General features: G+C 35.9%; 1 protein-coding gene across 1 annotated transcript in view; it reads left to right on the forward strand.

Annotated features, from left to right (window-relative positions):
• The window catches only part of Wdr70 (WD repeat domain 70), a 201,947-nt gene that overhangs the window by 111,821 nt on the left and 71,126 nt on the right, over positions 1-19,000 (forward strand). Inside the window, exon 10 of the mRNA XM_048368484.1 lies at positions 12,236-12,410. Coding sequence (XP_048224441.1) covers positions 12,236-12,410 — 175 coding nt within the window. The remainder of the gene's footprint in view (positions 1-12,235; positions 12,411-19,000) is intronic.

The following is a 19,000-nucleotide window of genomic DNA, read 5'->3' on the forward strand; positions in this document are numbered from 1 at the left end:
TATTTTAAAAGCCTGCTTTGCATCCTAGGGAGGAAAGTTGGTTAGCCCTAGCAGGCCTTTGCAGCACCTGTGGTAAAGGGATGCCAGTAGCAGATTTCTCTTTATCCTGGGCTGGTCACCATACTCTCTTTCCTTTGTTCCCACATTTCCTCTGCTTCCATCCACTTTGCTGTTTTGCTCTTGTCCACATCTTAAAGCCAAATTCATATAATTTCATACCTTGATACATGTTATCAGAAATTAGTGAAGTAGGAAAGAACTAAATGACTTGATTTTTGCCACAGATGCATTCATTTTGAGTTTTTTATTCTCCTAATTAAATAGAAATACATTTGGAGAATTATAGAATTCTTTGATTCTCAATTTCTCTTCAGAAGAATTGGTTTCCATCAGAAATATTATAGTTTTTTTAAAAAGCATATTTTTATTTATTGTCTTTTAAGTAGTTGTGCAAAGGGATTTCAATTCAGCATAACAATTTATAAGTACAGTGTATATTGATCCGTATCATTGCTTCCATCAATTCTCTCCTTTATCTGTCCCAAACCCAAACATCCCCTCAATTACCCGGTAACTTTTTTTTCATTTCCAACTTGCCAGAATATATAACTATTAGAAGTTCTGTGTATTAACTATTTGAACTAGCTAGCACCCTCACCTAAATGTCCTAGCCATAAGAACTATGAGAATTAAATTTATGTTGTTTATAAGCCATTTAGTTTGCAATACTTTTTTTTTTTTTTTTTTTTTGCCAGTCCTGGGCCTTGGACTCAGGGCCTGAGCACTGTCCCTGGCTTCTTCTCGCTCAAGGCTAGCAATCTGCCGCTTGAGCCACAGCACCGCTTCTGGCGGTTTTCTGTATATGTGGTGCTGGGGAATCGAACCTAGGGCCTCGTGTATCCGAGGCAGGCACTCTTGCCACTAGGCCATATCCCCAGCCCCTGCAATACTTTTATTATAACAGCAAGAATGAACTAAGATAGTTTATTTTTTGTGCTTGAACTCAGGGATTTGCATTTTTATTCAGCTTTTTTGCTCAAGGCTGGCATTCTACCACTTGTGTTTGGTCTAGTGTTTGGTGGTTAATTGAGGTAAGAGTGTCATGGTCTTTCCTACCTGGACTGACTTTAAATTTAGACCCTCTGATTTTGGCCTCTTAAGTAGCTGAGATGAAAAATGTGAAACATTAGTGCCCAGATCTCATTTGTTTTTGTGTAATAGCCATTTCAACAGTTGTGGAATGATGCCTCATAACAAAAATGTTGTACATTTGTATATCTTCCTTTGTGAAATACCCATTCTAGTCTTTTTGACCATTTCAAAATCAGATTACTTAATTTCTTGCTATTAGGTTATCTGAATTCCTTATAGATATTTAGGTAAGAGTCCCATAAGGGGCTAAATGGGTTAAAGACTTACACATAAGACCTGTAACTGTAAAACTATTAAAAGGTACATTGGGGGGACACTTGCTGTTGGTCTGACTAAAAAATTAAGTATTTGACAAAAGTCGTAAGCGACAAAAGCAAAAGTAAATATGACTGAATTAAGAAGATACTACACAGACTGTACACAGAGGAAACAATAAATTGAAGAGATAACCCAGCAACTGAGAGAAAACATTGTAAATGATACACAAGACTGTGCATATTGACTAATATTTTTTGGGAGGGGACAGGGGGTCAGTCATGGGGCTTGAACTCATGGCCTGGGTGCTGTCCCTGAGTTCTTTTGCTAAAGGCTAGCACTCTTTGACTTTGAGCCACAACTTCTGGTTTCTGGTGCTTAATTGGAGATGAAAGTATCATGGAGGGGCTGGGAATATGGCCTAGTGGTAAGAGTGCTTGCCTCGTATACATGAAGCCTTGGGTTCAATTCCTCAGCACCACATATATAGAAAACGAAGCCAGGAACAGTGCTCAGGCCCTGAGTTCAAGGCCCAGGACTACCAAAAAAAAAATAAGATCATGGAGATAAGAGTGCCCTAGACATCTGTGAACTGTGATCCTCTAATTTCAGCCTCCTGAGTAGCTAGGATTACAGGCATAAGCTACTAGCATCTGGCTATCACTAATGTTTTCTTTAAAAACAAATATCTGTGCGAAGAGTCCAAATGCACACTTTAAAAAGCAGGTGGATAGCCAGCTTTTAAAGCATCATTTGTAAAAAAGAATATTTTTCCATTGAATAATTTTGTTCAAAATGATTTAGCCATATATAAGGGTGTAGTAATTATTTTTTGTAGTATTTAATCCTAATTCTAATTTTTAGTTTTCATATGGCATTTAACTTTGTAAGCCTTTGATTAAACGAGTATCCTGAGTATGTTCCATAGCCATATAGCTTCATTAATGTAAGTATCAAATATTAGCACCAAATTAACTTTCCTAAATGCTGTTACGTTCTTACTCTAGTTGTTAGATGTATGTAAATGAATCATGTATCAAGTGTGTATTTACAAAGATTATTATGTGTTTACATAAATGCTAGAACATTTTTTCCCATTTCTGTGGAACTTCAGTTCTTATTACTTAGGTATTTTTGAAAAGAGGGTCTTTTTTGGTGGATTTATTCTGCCAAGGGAACCTACAAATTTTAGACTCTTGTATTACTCAACTTGCTTGTGTAGTCTTTTGAGAAAAATTAAACTAAGATCTCTTAAGTGATTTCCATCCTAAATTAATGCTTCCCTTGATTTCTGCCAAATACTGTGATGCATTTACATAGCAGATGCCAGAAAGTTTAGAACTTGTAACTGGCAAGGATTCAAAATTCTAAGACTGAAAGCATTTGTGCCTGGGGCAATATAATGACCCCACCTGTGTCTTTTTCTTGTCTTCTAGATGTTTTCATTTTCTGTCCAGAAAGACTCAGGCAGATCCTTCTTCTATTTTTAAATCTTTTTAATGAAACACAGTTTTAATTTTACAAGACCAGATCTCACTCCAAGTTTTAAAATATGTGTTCTTCAGCATAAAATGTTTTGACAGATACCTAATGGCCTAGCACTTTAACATCTATTTTTTAGGCCCAAACTTAGAGAATCAGAGCCATAAAACTACAGTGTAATTAGTCACTATCAGATGCTGCATATATTTGTATTTCATACATCTGTATGCTAGGTACATTTCTTTTCCCCTTCCCATCATTTTGATAACTAGCTCAACCTGATAATAACCCACTGAAATAAATGGAAATACTTAATTCTTGGATTTATTAGTTTGATTTTTAAATTTATAATCTGAATTGAAGAGAAGAAAGAGATTAGTATTTATTGAGTGCCTACTGTGTTCCAAGTATTGTCCAAGAAATGTTTACATCTCTAATCTCATTTAAACCTCACAGCCCCTCATTGTTGATCTTATTAGCCTAGTTTTAGAGATGAAGAATTGTAAGCAAGCCAAATAATGAAACATCATGCTGGTGTGGGGCCTTCCATGTCATTATTTTGAAGTATCATCTTACATCAGGATGTTCAGTTATAAAAAAAAAGAGAAATTGACTATTGTAATTGATTCTTCTTGTACAGTTGAAGGCAGAAAGAAAAGATACACGGGTGTTCCTCAACTTTTTGTAATTTTTTTTTCAGTATTGAGGTTTGAATGAGGGCCTTGTGCTTGTTAGGCAGTAAGCAATGCTCCCTGGCTTGTTTTTTGCTTTAGTTATATTTCAGATAGAGTCTGGTATTAGTTTTGGTTTTTTGCACAGGGCTGGACTGTGATCCTCTGTGGTCTCTGCCTCCTGAATAGTTTGGTTGTACTTGTTAACTATGGGAAACATTGTGAAGAGAGAGAAACAAGTAAGCAGCACAGCATTCAATAGGGGGAAGACTTGGTAATATTCAGATACTGTTAGAACAGTTGAACACTGACCTTGATTCGTACTTATAAATTAATCAAGTTGATTATAGATTTATTTATAAAATGTATAGTTATAAAACTTGTAGAAGAAGCTAGATGGGTTTCTATGATCTCAAGTTAGGTAAATATTTCTTATGTAAAAATATGAACCAGAAAATATGGATAAATTAATCTGTATTTAAATTTAAAATATCTGTTATTTGAAAGACAAAAGATGAGCCAGAGGTGTATAGTATTTGCTTAGCAGTGTGAGGTCCTAAGTTCAAACCCCAGTACTACCTCCCCCCTCCAAAAAAAAAAAACCCAAAAGAGACAGCAATAGTGAATAATAAAGTGAGGAGATTGAAGTCTGAGACTGACCTGGACAAAAATACCAAACCTTACTTCAAAAATTATAAAAACAGGGGCTGGGGATATAGCCTAGTGGCAAGAGCGCTTGCCTCGTATACATGAAGCCCTGGGTTCGATTCCCCAGCACCACATATACAGAAAATGGCCAGAAGTGGCGCTGTGACTCAAGTGGCAGAGTGCTAGCCTTGAGTAAAAAGAAGCCAGGGACAGTGCTCAGGCCCTGAGTCCAAGCCCCAGGACTGGCAAAAAAAAAAAAAATAAAAACAAACAAAAAGGGTTGAAGATATATGGTTCAAGTGATGCAGTGCTTGATTAACAAGGATAAGGCCTTGGGTTCAAATCCCCTCCCCCCCAAAAGGAGACAATCTCAGAAAATACTTGCCAAACACATATCATCTAATCAATAGCAGGACACTGGTAGCTCATGCTTCCAATTCTAGCTATTCAGGAGGCTGAGATTGGAGAGTTACAGTTCTTAGCCATCCCACGGAGGAAAGTCTGTTATTTCTAATTAACTACCGAAACCCGTAAGTGGAGCTGCGGTTCAAGTGGTAGGGCACCAGCATTAAGTGAAAAAGCTAAGGATAGCACCTTAAGGGATGGCCCCAGGACCAGCACACAAAAAACATGAATTTGTATTTAGGGCTGGGATATAGCTCAGAGGTAGAACACTTGCTTAGAATGTGCAGGGTCCTCGTTTAATCCTCAGTATTCCCAAACAAAAAAGGAAGGAGGGAGGGAAGGAAAGGAGAGAGGGAAAGAGGTAAGGACAGAAAGAATTCGTATCAAGAATAAGTTTCTGTCAAAATTTAAGAATAAGAAAATAAACACCTTAGTAGAAGATTTGAACCAGATACTTCGCTAAAGAAGAGAAATGAATGATGGAAAACCAACATGTAGAAAAATCCTCAACATCACTGTTTATTTTGGAAATATAATTAAAATCATAATACCTGACTACTATACACATATTAGAAGGCTTTAAAACACAACTAATGATTCAAGTGCTGATAAGGATAGGAAACACTTGGAATACGCATTTATTTCTAGTGGTGAGTGCAAAATGGAATAACTAGTTTGGTAAACAGTTCCTTACAAACATATGCTTCCCATTTGATCAGATAAATTGAAACTGTAAACAATTACAATTCCTTCATTTGGTGAATGAATAAACAAAGTGTAGTAATACTGTATACAACTTAAATACATTATGCTATGTTAAAAAAGCAAGATGATTAGATTCTGGAAACAACTAATTATTCTCCCTCCTTCTCTCCTTCTCTCCCTCCCTCCTCTCTAATAAATCTAGTTCTAATCACTCCAGAATTGCTTTGGTGATTCTTGGATCTTCAAGAAACAGACCTTCTATTTTTTTGCTTTGAGAAGATTTTTCTAATAGTCCAGCTATCATATCCAGACAATTGGCAGGAGGAGGCTGTGAAGAGGATTCTGGAATCTTAGGAGAGACTCAAAGTGTTATACTTTCCTTGATTTACAAACCATTGGTCAAATTGTCATTCATCACACCTAGCTGCAAGGAATGTAGGAAACAGAGAAGAAAGGAGAGTAGCCATTGGATCCTATGGTTAGCAGTATCTGTTATCTGTCATGTTCGTTCTTGATGCTCTATCTTCTAAAGTGCCTTTTAATACTGAGCAAGGTGTCGCTTTTCTTTATTGGTTGTTTTAAAGGAGTTTCAGAGTACTTTGCTGTTGTTCTGGTACACTATTCTCAAACTTTTACTTGAGCTTACATTTTGCTTGTCACTGGTTCACAAAATAAGTTTGCTCAGTACAATCTTCTATTTATTTATTTATTTATTTATTTATTTATTTATTTATTTATTTATTTATTTTCTGGCAGAATCTCCCTTTGTAGCCCAGGCTAACTTTCATTGAATCTAAAGATCAACTAAGAGAGAATAGAGATGTGTTCTTTGTTTTTTGTTGTTTTTTTTTTTTTTGCCAGTCCTGGGCCTTGGACTCAGGGCCTGAGCACTGTCCCTGGCTTCCTTTTGCTCAAGGCTAGCACTCTGCCACTTGAGCCACGGTGCCATTTCTGGCCATTTTCCATATATGTGTTACTGGGGAATTGAACCCAGGGCTTCATGTATACGAGGCAAGCTCTCTTGCCACTAGGCCATATTCCCAGCCCCCTAAGAGAGAATAGAAATCTTAGTAATATTGATTCTTTTAAGTCATGAATATAGTACACCTTCTCACTTATGTAGATCATTTCTCTTAGAAATGATTTGTAGTTTTCAGTTTACAAATATTACATCCTGATTGTATTTTTAAGATTTTTCATTTACTCATGGGTGGTTTTATTTTTATGATGCCAATATTTAATTTGGTTGCTAGCTAAAAGAAATAAAATTGGTTTATTACTAAACACATTAGTTCTAGAAGCATTTTATCTTTTGTTGGAATTTTATTTATTTATTTTTGGTAGTGCCAGGTTTGAATTCAAGATCTTAAGCTTGCTTGGTTGACTTGCTTGACTGGCATTTTACCCTTGAACCATATCTCCAGCTCACGATTTTCTTTTTATATTGATGATTGTGTAGTCTCTTAATGAAGACATTTTTATTTCTTCTTTCTAATCTAAGGCTTTCATTTGATTTATTGCATCAGATAGCAACTCTAGTATCTAGGAATGGTGAGAGATGACTTTCTTGTTTTGTTCTGAAGCATGAGGAAATAGTTTAGCCTCATATATATATATATATATATATATATATATATATATATATATATATATAATTACTAGTTGTCTTGTTTTACTTCAGGTACTTCTATTCCAATCTTAAGATTCCTTTAAAACATGAATGGATATTTGAGTTTTTAAATGCTCATTTTTACATCAGTTGAAATGGTCATATATCTTTCTCTTTTAGGCTGTCAGTCCTTTTTTCAGACCTTTCAGTTTTCCTTTGTAGTTCTAGTTTAAACATTATTTTGTTGTGAAATACTATCCCTTTTATACAATGCTACTTTTGAATCTCCTGGTGCTTTACTAAGAAACATCGTATATTCGTTGGAAATACTGTCTTCAGTTTGTTTGGTTTGTTTTTGGGTTTAGCATTGGGTAATGCTTGCCTGATAGACTAAGTTGGAAATTGTTTTCCTCTTCATATTCTAAGAGTTGTTCTCTTCTCTACAAGACAAGAATTGGCACAATTATCAGATGACTATTATGTATCCAAAATGATTGGGACTAGAAATGTTTTTAATAATGAGATATCTTGAACTATAATCCAAATCTAAGCAATGAATTTGTTTCATATACACCTTATACACAGACTTGAAGGTATTTCTCTCTGTATTTTCTGGCTAATTGGAGTGGGAGTCACATAGAGATTTCTGCTGGGCTGGCTCCAAACTGAGATCTTACAGGTAGTCTCCTAAGAAATTGGAAATATAGGCAAGAGCCACTGGTGCCATCTGTCTATACCAGTTCTTCAAATTTTGTGCATGAACCAAATTTCACATATCAAAATGAGATATAGAAATTTTCACTATGGTATCATGTTAGCACTTGAAATGTTTTAGAGTTTGGAGCATATTAGATTTTGAAATTTTGGATCAGATGTCTTATCCTGCATTTCTTTCATAAGTATTTAGTAGAATTCAATTACTTTAGTTTTTCTTAGTTTTCTGGTTTTTATTCTGATACAGGGATATTTCAGTAATTTATTGTGTACTTTGTATATTGACTGAGCTTTGGGTAGTTTATGCATATTCAGGTTTTTTTCCATTTTATCTAAAGTTATTTTAAGTTCTACACAACTTATGTAAAATTGTACATAAAATTCACGGTTAATCCTTATATATCATTAAGCTCTGTAGTGAATGCTCCTTGTCTTAAATTCATAATATTTGCATTTGACATCATCTTTGTTTTTCTTTAAGGAATACCAAAAAATCCAGCTATTAACCTAGTCAATTTAATGAACCTTAAAAAAAAAAAAAGGTCTTTGGTAGGCTCCAGTGGCTCACACCTTTATAATCCTAGCTACTCAGGAGGCTGAGATCTGAGGATCTTGGTTTGAAGCCAACTGCAGGAAAGTCCTTGAGACTCTTATCTCCAATAAACTACTCAAAAAAAGCCGGGAGTGGTGCTTTGGCTCAAGTAGAAGCTCAAGGACAGTGCCCAGGCTCAGAATTCAAGCTTCAGGATCCAAAAGAAAAAAAAATGCTTTTGGGCCTGCATGGTGGTGTACATCTGAAATTCAAGCTACTCAGATTGTAGAATGGGGTTCAATGCCAAGCCTTTTTTTGGGGGGCCAGTCCTGGGGCTTGGACTCAGGGCCTGAGCACTGTCCCTGGCTTCTTCTTGCTCAAGGCTAGCACTCTGCCACTTGAGCCACAGCGCCACTTCTGGCCATTTTCTGTATATGTGGTGCTGGGGAATCGAACCTAGGGCCTCATATACGAGGCAAGCACTCTAGCCACTAGGCCATATCCCCAGCCCCTCAATGCCAAGCCTTTAGCATGAGACTTTATCTGAAAAACACAAACTAAAAGCAAAAGGACTGGGAGTGTGGCTCAAATCATAGCAAATACAAGGCATTGAGTTTAGTACTTAATACATATAAAACCAATCAGCTTTTAGTTTCTCTACTGGTTGTTTTGTTTTTCTGTTTGATTCATTTGTATTTTTATTATATCCTTCCTCTACTTGCCTTGGGTTTATTTTTCATTTCCTTTTCTTTATCCCAACTTTTATAAAGTTGCAGTTTCTAGTAACTGATTTGAGGCCTTTTTCTCCCAATAAATGTAATTCTATAGTTTCTATGTTTTCTGTTCTTTAGCTGAATATTATGACTTTTGATAATTATTTTCATAATTATTGCATTAAAAGTGTTTTTAACATCCCTTATGCTTTTTCTCTTGAATCGTGGATTCTTGGGTTTTTAGAAGTTCACTACTGTATTTCTAAATATTTGGGCTAGGACATTTCTGTTATTAATTGATTGATTATGTGTTTACATTTATGTCAGTCCTATGGCTTGAATGCAGGACTTAGGTACTGTCCTTGAGCTTCCCCCTCTCCCCCCCACTCAAAGCTAGTACTCTTCCTTTTGAGTCACAACTCCAGTTGTGGCTCTTTCCTACCCAGGTTGCCGTTATGATCCTAAGATCTCTTTCTCCAGAATAGCTAGAATTACCGACATGAGCCATTGGTACCCAGCTTTTATATGTTTGATAGAGTACATTGTCTTATTTCAGTTATTTTAAATTGTTTAGATTTCTTTTATGGTCCAGAATATGGCTTGTCTTGATGAATGTTCATTATGCACTAGAAACAAAATGTTCATCTACATGTCCAATAAAGTGTTTTATAAATGTTAATTAGTTCATATTGGTTGGAATGTTTTTCAGACCTTTGTATACATATTCATTTTGGAGAATGGAGAAGTACTCTTTTCTATCAGTTAATGAGAGACAAGTCTTGAAGTGGATAGCCACATAAATTTGTGATTTCATCTTTTATTTCTGTTACATTTGCTTTTGTATTTTGAAGTCCTACTGTTGGGGACATATGGATTTAGGATTTTTATGTCTCTTGACCAATTGACTATTCAGGAAAAAAACTGTGAAATTAGTATGGCTGCTCCAGGGTTTTGAAAATTGCTTATGTAAGGGCTGGAGATGTGGATGAAGTGATACAGTAGCTGTCTAGCAAGTGCAGTACCTTGAGTTCAAATATCAGCACTGTGAAAAAAATAAAGATTGTCTTACTCTTTCTATCCTTTTGCTCTGCCTGCCTGCCTCTATTTATGTATCTATCTGTATTTATGTATCTGTCTATATATCTATCCATCCAGTTCATAAGAGTTATCTAAACAAAATAATCTACATGGGTCTTGCTTTTTATCTAACCCAACCTAATAACCTTAACCTTTAGGGTTTTAGGCCATTCTTAACAAATGTAATTGTGATGAGCTTAAATTTATATCTAAAAGATTGCTGTTTTATTTTTCACATTATATTTTTCTTTTTTACTAGAACTGACTTTTGCACATATTTTATCTCTATCATTGCATATATTGTCAACATCATTTTATATGATCATATGCACATAGCTATTGAGCCTTTGTGAGCCTCTTCTAAGAATATTCTCCTTTGGTCTCGATGTCTAGAATCCTGTATAATTTATCATGTCCAACTGTATTTTTTTTTGTCTTTTACCATCTAGTGTGTTTACTTGTAGATTTATAGGCACATTGTAGTTAAAACAAATGAGGGAAACCATGTAATATATGTTTCTTTGGGTCCGGCTCACTTAATTTTTTCCAGGTCTTTCTATTTCCTTACAAATAGTGCAATATCATTCGTTCTGATGGGAGCATAGAATTCTGTTGTGTATATATACTGCATTTTCTTTGTCCATTCATCCGCTGAAGGACATCTGGGTTGATTCTGTACCTTGTCTATGCTAAACAATGCTGCAATGAACATGGTTGTGCTGGTAGCTTTAGTGTATCCTTGTGTTCTATTGGATAAATGCCCAACAGTGAGATTGCTGGGCCATAGGGAAATTCTATGTTTAGTCTTTTGAGGAATCCCCGTACTGCTTTATATGGCTTTTATTTTAACCTCCCTTAGTGGTATTGCTTCTTTCTCTAAATTGTAAGAGGGTATTTTGTTCCTACCACAGATCTAGATTACTGTGACTTGTTTCTTGCTGAGAAAGCTCAGGGGCAGCCAGAGGCACAAGGGCTTTGTCTAGACCCTAAAGTAGGACATCTTTCTAAAAAGTGATTTATTTTCAGAATGTTTTCTGGTACAGGTTATAGAGAAGTATGTTAGCATATGTAACGAATTTAAAACTTAATGAATAATGTATAGGAGACATGTTCAGTAGTTCTACCAATCAGAGTGTGCAGTCAGAAGAGTTTGGAGGCCATCGCCTTAGAAGTAATTAACAAATTAATATCTAATAATTTTCTTTATTTAAGTACCAAAAAGCTCTGTATTACATGAGCTAAGACTGTGGATGAATTTATTTGTCTTTCTGGGCTTTGATCTTCCTCAGATAGAATTCCAGCTCCTTTCTTGCTAGCACATAGCCATTTGCTGGGGCCACATTGGCCTGGTCTTGATGCACTGTAAACAAGAAGCTTCTGCTTCTAAAACTGCTCCTTCAAAACACTGCCGATTTCTTTTTCCCTTCCTCTTTTTTCTTCTGAATTTTCTTGGATCACTTTTTGTTTAAAATCTCTTTCTCCTCAGGAGTCAGCTTGGCCCCCTTCTTGTGCCATAGTGAGATTCTACCACAGTTGGATAGGATTTGCTGTCGATGCAGTTCTTCATCAGGGTGCTAGTGTGGACCAGCTTGTTACTGAATGCATTGTACACAGCATCAGTGATGCTTGTTTTTTTTTACCAGTACAGCATTCAGATCCCTAGCAAAAGTTGCCGACATCCAGCTTCAGAGCCCAGTACTTCTTGTTGCCTTCTTGAACTTGAACTGTGTGTATGCAACAGGGGCCAGTCTTAGTGTTTGGTGGCAGGGTGTCCCAGCTCATACCCCTGAGAGATGCCCATCGCCTGGCTGGAACTTGCACCTCTAATAGATTTGAAGTCTGATACTTGTTTTTTGATTTGATGACAACATAATGCAGGTGTTTTCTCTTTCATTTCCATGAGTGTTTTTACTTTTTAGTTGAGAATGTTTTATAGTATATGTTTTGGTATTTTTTTTAAAGTATATTTAAATTCAGTACTGGTGGCTTACACCTGTAATTTAGCTAATTAGAAGACTGAGATTGGAAGGATTGCAGTTTGAGGCCAGTATGGACATAAACAATAATGAGACACAGAAATCAACAGAAAAAGTTGCACAGGGCTGGAAGCATACTTCAAGTGGTAGAATGCTTGCTTATATGTATACGGCCCAGTATTGAAAAAAAAAAAAAGAACAAGATAGTCTTTATTAGATACTAACCTATATACCTACTAAAGTAGGGTAAATATTAGGCTTCGTTTTTCCTAAATGAAATCTCTCTTTAATTTTAGGACTGTGAGAATATGGGAAGTTGAAAATCCAAAGAAGCAGAAGAGTGTGTTTAAACCACGGACAATGCAGGGTAAAAAAGTCATCCCTACTACATGTACATACAGTAGAGATGGAACCCTTATAGCAGCTGCCTGCCAGAATGGAAGCATTCAGATCTGGGATCGAAATTTGACAGTAAGTTATAGACATTTAAATCATCTTTCTGTAGGAGATGGTCACCTTGTAAAGATAAAAATCATGTTAAAATACCATGAAGATCTGTTTCAGGAGTTTTAGACATAATTTAAACTTTAGTATTAGTTGACCATTGTTTTTTTTTTTTTTGTTTTGTTTTTTTGTTTTGTTTTTGCCAGTCCTGGGGCTCGGACTCAGGGCCTGAGCACTGTCCCTAGCTTCTTTCTACCACCTGAGCCACAGCACCACTTCTGGCTTTTTCTGTTTATGTGATGCTGAGGAATCGAACCCAGGGCTTCGTGCATGATAGGCAAGCACTCTACCACTAAGCCACATCCCCAACCCCCTCTGAGACTCTTGCAGCTAACATTTCAGCAAATATTCTAGCTCACTACTTTTTAGTGCAAATTAGATGATTTTGATTAAAAATAAAAAATTATAATAAAGTACAGTGCAATAATTTTCTATCTTTATTTTTATAATGAAGGGTTTCATACTAATATAAAACAAGATTAAGTAGAGAATTAGAAAATATTCTTTAAGAGATGTAAAAAACCCACAAAAATATAGTATCACATTTCAGTTGTTTCCCCCCCCCCCCAGTTCCGTCTATAGTAGTTTAAGTGATATTTTGTGCCATATTATCTTCCATAACATTCTATTTCAATGAGTTTCAGATTTTCCCTTAACAGTTTGTACCTTTGATACTTAGATCTCAGCCTCCTGAGTAGTTAGGACTGTAGATGTGAACCACCAGTCCTGGCTCTTGCTTTCTTTAAGATTATCCAAATTATTAATTCAGTAAATATTTGCTAAATATGTATTTATACTAGGCACTATTGTAGGTGTTGATAATGCTTATCAAAACTGCTGCTCTTATGGACTTCACCTTCTAGTTATAAGAATTAGAAAAATAATATTCTGTTCAGCTTTGTTTCTCAGACATTTGCATTTTGAAATAGATACTGGCAAACAGTTGTCTTTTCAGGGAGTTGTGGTAAAGTTGGTTGTTTTGAAGTAAAGTAAGAAGCAGTGATAGGGGAAAATTCATGCTGATAATGTTGGAAATATCTTTGGCATTTTCTGCTTGCCAGATATTTTTATTTCTGTTTTCATATTCACTATAAACCTCATAAAGCTTCATAACAGCACAGAGATTTTAAAACTCCTTTGAATTGTAAACTGAGCTTTAACTAAGCAATAAATCTTTTAGTAACTGGCTTTCCTCGTTTTTGGCTGCTGTTGACTTAAGCAGAAATTTTCAAACATGTAATGTTCTTTCTCTCTCTCTCTCTCTCTCTCTCTCTCTCTCTCTCTCTCTCTCAACAGTTTTCTTGTGCAGCCTTAATAGTGGTGTTTTTGACATAGTGCATATATATATATGTGTGTGTGTGCATTTGTCTTAAAGCTGATGTATTTTTATAAAGTCGAGGATACTTATTGAAGATTGAGTTTATCTATCTTAATGAGTATCTTATAATCCCAGATTTGTAGGAAATAGTCATATGAATGCCATTTTCAAGATAACATTTTCTAAGCCTAACTAATCACAGTTTTGACTTTTCTTAGAATTTAATAACATATTAATTATAGTTTATTATACCATATTCTATTTGTTATATTCTATTCCTATTTTACATTTGCATATTAAAATGTGTTAGCTGGAAATATTAAATTGAAAAATTTTCCAGCCAGAAATACAACTTGATTTAAAAACATAAAATCATTATTTCAGGAATTAAAACAATCATACCTTTTCAGTTTATTATAAGAATTATGTTTGATAATGTCTGACTCTCCAACATATCAGGTTTCCATTTCATTCATTCCTTCTGTGGCACAAACTTGCTAGGAAGACCGCTTTACCTCTTGAGTTATGTCTTCAGACCTTTTGGCTTTAGTTATTTTTCTTGTAGTGACTCCTGGCTAAGAGTTTCTAACTTACTCTTAAAACTTAACAGACATCTGAGGAAATTCTTTAATATGAAATATAGAGAGTAAAGCAAACAGAGTTGATAATTAAGGAGAAAGAGAGAGAAAATGTGGGAAACTAAAGTCATTTCTAGAAAAGAAAAATCCTATAATTTTGAGAAAGGTAGATAGAGAGTAGAGGAAGGAGAAAAGGAAGGAAGGAGAAAAAGAGAAAGGGAGTAAGGAGAGAAGAGAGGGAGGAAACGAAGAGGAAAAGTAGAGGAGAAGAGGAGGAGGAGACCAGGGAGAGGGACAAGCAGAGGGAGGATAAGACAGGAAGAAAGTAGAGAGGTAAGGAAAGATAAGGGAAGCCCCTTCTGCTAATGTTTCTCTTATATTTGAGCAACTGTGTTACCAACTGAAGAAAGGAGAGCAGAAAGTGGGGAAAGAGTACTGTCATGAAATTTAATGCATATTCTACAAAATTGACAAAAATGAGAGAAGAGGATAGAGGTGAGAGGGATGGGGAAGAATGATGAAAGGGGTGACGTTATTCAAGATGCATTGTATTCATGAATTGATTTGTTGAGTGGTAACTACATTATTTAAGGATGATAATAATAAAAAAGAAAGGAGAGACGAATACTATAAAGCAGTGCAAACACTTATAGAACAAGAAAGAGCTTTTGGAAAAGGATCATAATGGGAGGAAACCATGAGACTAAAAAAAATCTGGAAAATAGATATAAATATAGTTACAGTAATCTATAAAGTAGAATCAGAGTAGAGGAGGGAAGGAGAAAGGGGAAAGGAGATGAGAATAGGAGAATTAAAGTGTCAATTCAGAAGCCAATATTTAACTAGAAAGTTCTAGAAAGAAGAGAAAAATGTTGGTGGCTAGGAAAGGATGGAACTAGATAAGAAATATCTACCCATCAAAAGTCCAGAAATGGAAAAATCATGACTTTCCAGAAGAGAAGGATTCATCTGGAAAGAATGAAAAAGACTCCCACCAGATCATGCATGGTGAAATTTCCAGATATGAAGGATACAGAGAAGATTCTAAAAAGACTCCCACTGAGAAAACAAAATAAGAAGTATTTAACAAAAGAATAATGAGGCCATGTAATTTAGGAGGTTGCTAAAAGGTAAGAGCATGGACTTTATAGCTCACTATGAGGGAAACCAAGAGCAGGAGGGGCTGATAGATGGGAAAGTAGAGAGATCACATCATACATTCCACAGGAGTTACTTACCAAGCAACTTCTCTGGTTCAAGCACTTTTCTACGTACTGAGGATGCCACAGTGAAGAAAACAGATCCTATCCACTGCTTTTTTAAAGAGCCAGAAGAATTAGAAAATTGGCATTTTGTCTCTTGAAAAGGAGACATTGTCCAATCTGTTTTTTTTTTGTTTTTTTTTTTTGTCAGTATAGGGTTTGGACTTTGGGGCTTGGTCGCTGTCCTGAGCTTTTTCACTGTAAGCTAGCTACCACTTGGAGCCACAGCTCCACTTCTGGTTTTTGAGGGGTTAATTGGAGATAAAAGAGTGTCTCAGGGACTTCTTTGCCCAATCTGGCTTCAAACAGCAATCCTTAGATCTCCACCTACTGAGTAGCTAAGATTACAGGTGTTTGCCACTGGAGCCTGGCATCTCTTAATATTTTTTCTTATCTCTTAATATTTTTAAGAATAAGCTTCTCATTTAACTTGGCTCTTTTTCTTTGTTCATCTTTTTAATACTTTTTGGAACAACCTCTTCTGCCAGTTTCCCTTTTATTAAAAACTTAGGGCACCTAGGCAGCCGTGACTTGGTGTGACACTATTTTTGAAGTTACTATTCTTTGCTGCTTTCTGGCTATTTCCCACTGGCTTTATGTTAGTGTAAAGACATGTCAAGTTCCTCTGTCTCCTGTTGAGTCGATGAACTATTTGAAGCCCAATCATCACTACTTTTAGTTACTGCTATTGAATCTGTTTCTCTTAATTCTGTTGGAAGTATTCTTCACTACAGACCCATGGTAGCCTCACAAGAAGGGTATTCTAAAACATAACCATATTTATTTCCTATTTTATTCTCTCTGTGTGAGCTTTTTAAGGATCTTCCCAATATCCCTCTTACCTGGAAATTTCTTCATTCATGGTTTGGTGGAAGTCTTTTTTGTTCTCTCCAGATGTGTCTTCTGGAATGTCATATTTCACTTTTGATTGGGGGTAGATATTTTTTAAATCCAGTTCTATACTAGCTGCTTACATTTTTTTCTTTGTATGTAATTTTAGTTAAATATTGTGCACAAAAACACAACTCCTTACCTCTTCTAGAACCCATTCTTCCTTTTCACTGCCATTGTTTTTGTAATTATTTTTTTCCATTTGGAACTTGAGACTATTCTTTAAAATTTTTATTGTAAAGGGTATGTACAGTGAACTTACAGTAATGAGGTTACAGGCAATGGGTATATTTCTTTTTTAACAGTTTTACCCCCACTCATTCTCTTCAGTTTTTCCTCTCCTGACATCCCTCTCTGCCAAGTTGTATAGTTCATTACCAACATAGTGTCCAGTGGGTTTCACTGCTGAATTGCTTCACCCTTTGTCCCACTGTTTCTGTGCTTCCCCTTCCCTCCTCAAATCAGATAAACTTATATACAAGACAAAGGGTATAGAAACAAAAAGCAGTAACAGAAGGGAATAAACCAAAGGCAAAAGAAGAGGAAAAGAAAGAAAGAAAGAAAAGAAAAGAAAGAAAGAACCACAAATAGTACAGTATAATAAAAACTTCTTGCTTCCATTTCTTGGAGTTCATTTTGAAGACTTAAAGAGAGACTTCTCTGAAGAAGAAATAAAAAATAGCCAATAGACACAAAAAGAGATGTTCGACATCTCTGGCCTTAAGAAATGCAAATCAGGGGCTGGGGATATGGCCTAGTGGCGAGAGAGCTTGCCTCGTTTACATGAGGCCCTGGGTTCAATTCCCCAGCACCACATATACAGAAAACGGCCAGAAGTGGCGCTGTGGCTCAAGTGGCAGAGTGCTAGCCTTGAGCAAAAAGGAAGCCAGGGACAGTGCTCAGGCCCTGAGTCCAAGGCCCAGGACTGGCCAAAAAAAAAAGAAATGCAAATCAAAACAACGTTGACATTCACCCCAATTAGAATGGCCATTATCAAGAAAACTAACAATAATAGATGCTGGCAGGGATGTGGTCAAAGGGAATAATACTATATTGTTGGTGGGAATGTAAACTTGTTCAACCACTTTGGAAAGCAGTATGGAGTTTGCTCAAAAGACTAAACATAGAGCTTCCTTGTGACCCAGCAATCTCACTCCTTGACATCTGTCCAATTGACTACAAACTAGGCTACGCTAAAGCCACCAGCACAACTAAGTTCATTGCAGCATTGTTTACCATAGACAAGATAAGGAATCAACCCAGATGCCCCTCAGTGGATTGTGATATATATGTACACAATGGAATTCTGTGCTTCCCTCAGAAAGAATGACATTGCCCTATTTATAGGGAAATGGAAAGACTTGCAAAAGTTATTAATTGAAGGAAGTCAGATCCAAAGAAACATAAGCTGCATGGTTTCCTTCATTTGGAATAATTAGAATGTGCCTATAAATCTACAAATAAGCCCATTGGACAGTAAAAGACAAATAATTACACTGGACATGATTAATTAAACAGCAGTCTAAACATTTACAGAGTGAGACCAAAGTAGGATATTCTTAGGAGAGGAACACAAGGGCTCAATAGCTATGTGCATATAATTATATAAAATAGTGTTTATTGAGTTGAGAACATTCTTGACCTTCTGCAATCAGTGGCAATCTTAAAGATTATTTTAATATCTCCCAGATATACCTCCTCAATTTCATTTCTCTTGCCTTTTGGTCTTCTCTCATTTCCTCTAATCTGTGTTGTTAAATGTCCTGACCCTCTGCTAGTCCAGTGTGATGTATCTAGCCCAAATTTAAATCACATCAAATGCAGCACTCACTGTTTAGTACTTATACATACTGAAAGTCTATATCCTCAAACTAACACCTTAAGCCTTTCAGTGTTTTGATTTAATATTCAAATATCTTTTGTAATTTTCTATATAAATAGGAAACTGTTAAAAACTAGAGTGTATTATATGCTATTCTCTTATGAGCATCCTCTATTGCCTTGATGTCTTTCCTTATTCTGAGCTCTCTGCCTTACATTTCCCTCCTGTGGGAGTCTCACCCATTAAAGCAGCACAAATCTTCAGTTGTGGATCCCTGTTATAGACCAGAAGATTATGTGTACATCCTCAGAATAGTCGAATACAATTTTGTTTAAATGTTTTTATTTGAAATAATCTTCTATTTTTCAAAGCTGTTTTTAATAAGTGAAGAGTACTCTTCCACAGTTTGGCCTCTGGTGATGGTGAATTTACACAGACTGTAGACATGTTCAGTGACATAATGTTGATTTAAGCTGTTGGATAGAGAAGGGATGATTCAAGATGTGAAATAATGCAGAGATCTGGTGTCTGTCTTAACTCTCCTACCATTCTCCCTCAAGCCTACTAAGCTTCAGAGTAGCTGGCCTTTTTCTGTTTATTGAATATTATTACTAAGCCTTGTTCCCACCACTTGTCATCATTGCTGCCTGTACGTCTTTACCATGATTATTGCCTTGGACTTGGTT

The sequence above is a fragment of the Perognathus longimembris genome, chromosome 19 (assembly GCF_023159225.1).
Source record: "Perognathus longimembris pacificus isolate PPM17 chromosome 19, ASM2315922v1, whole genome shotgun sequence".
Taxonomy (NCBI): Eukaryota; Metazoa; Chordata; class Mammalia; order Rodentia; family Heteromyidae; genus Perognathus; species Perognathus longimembris.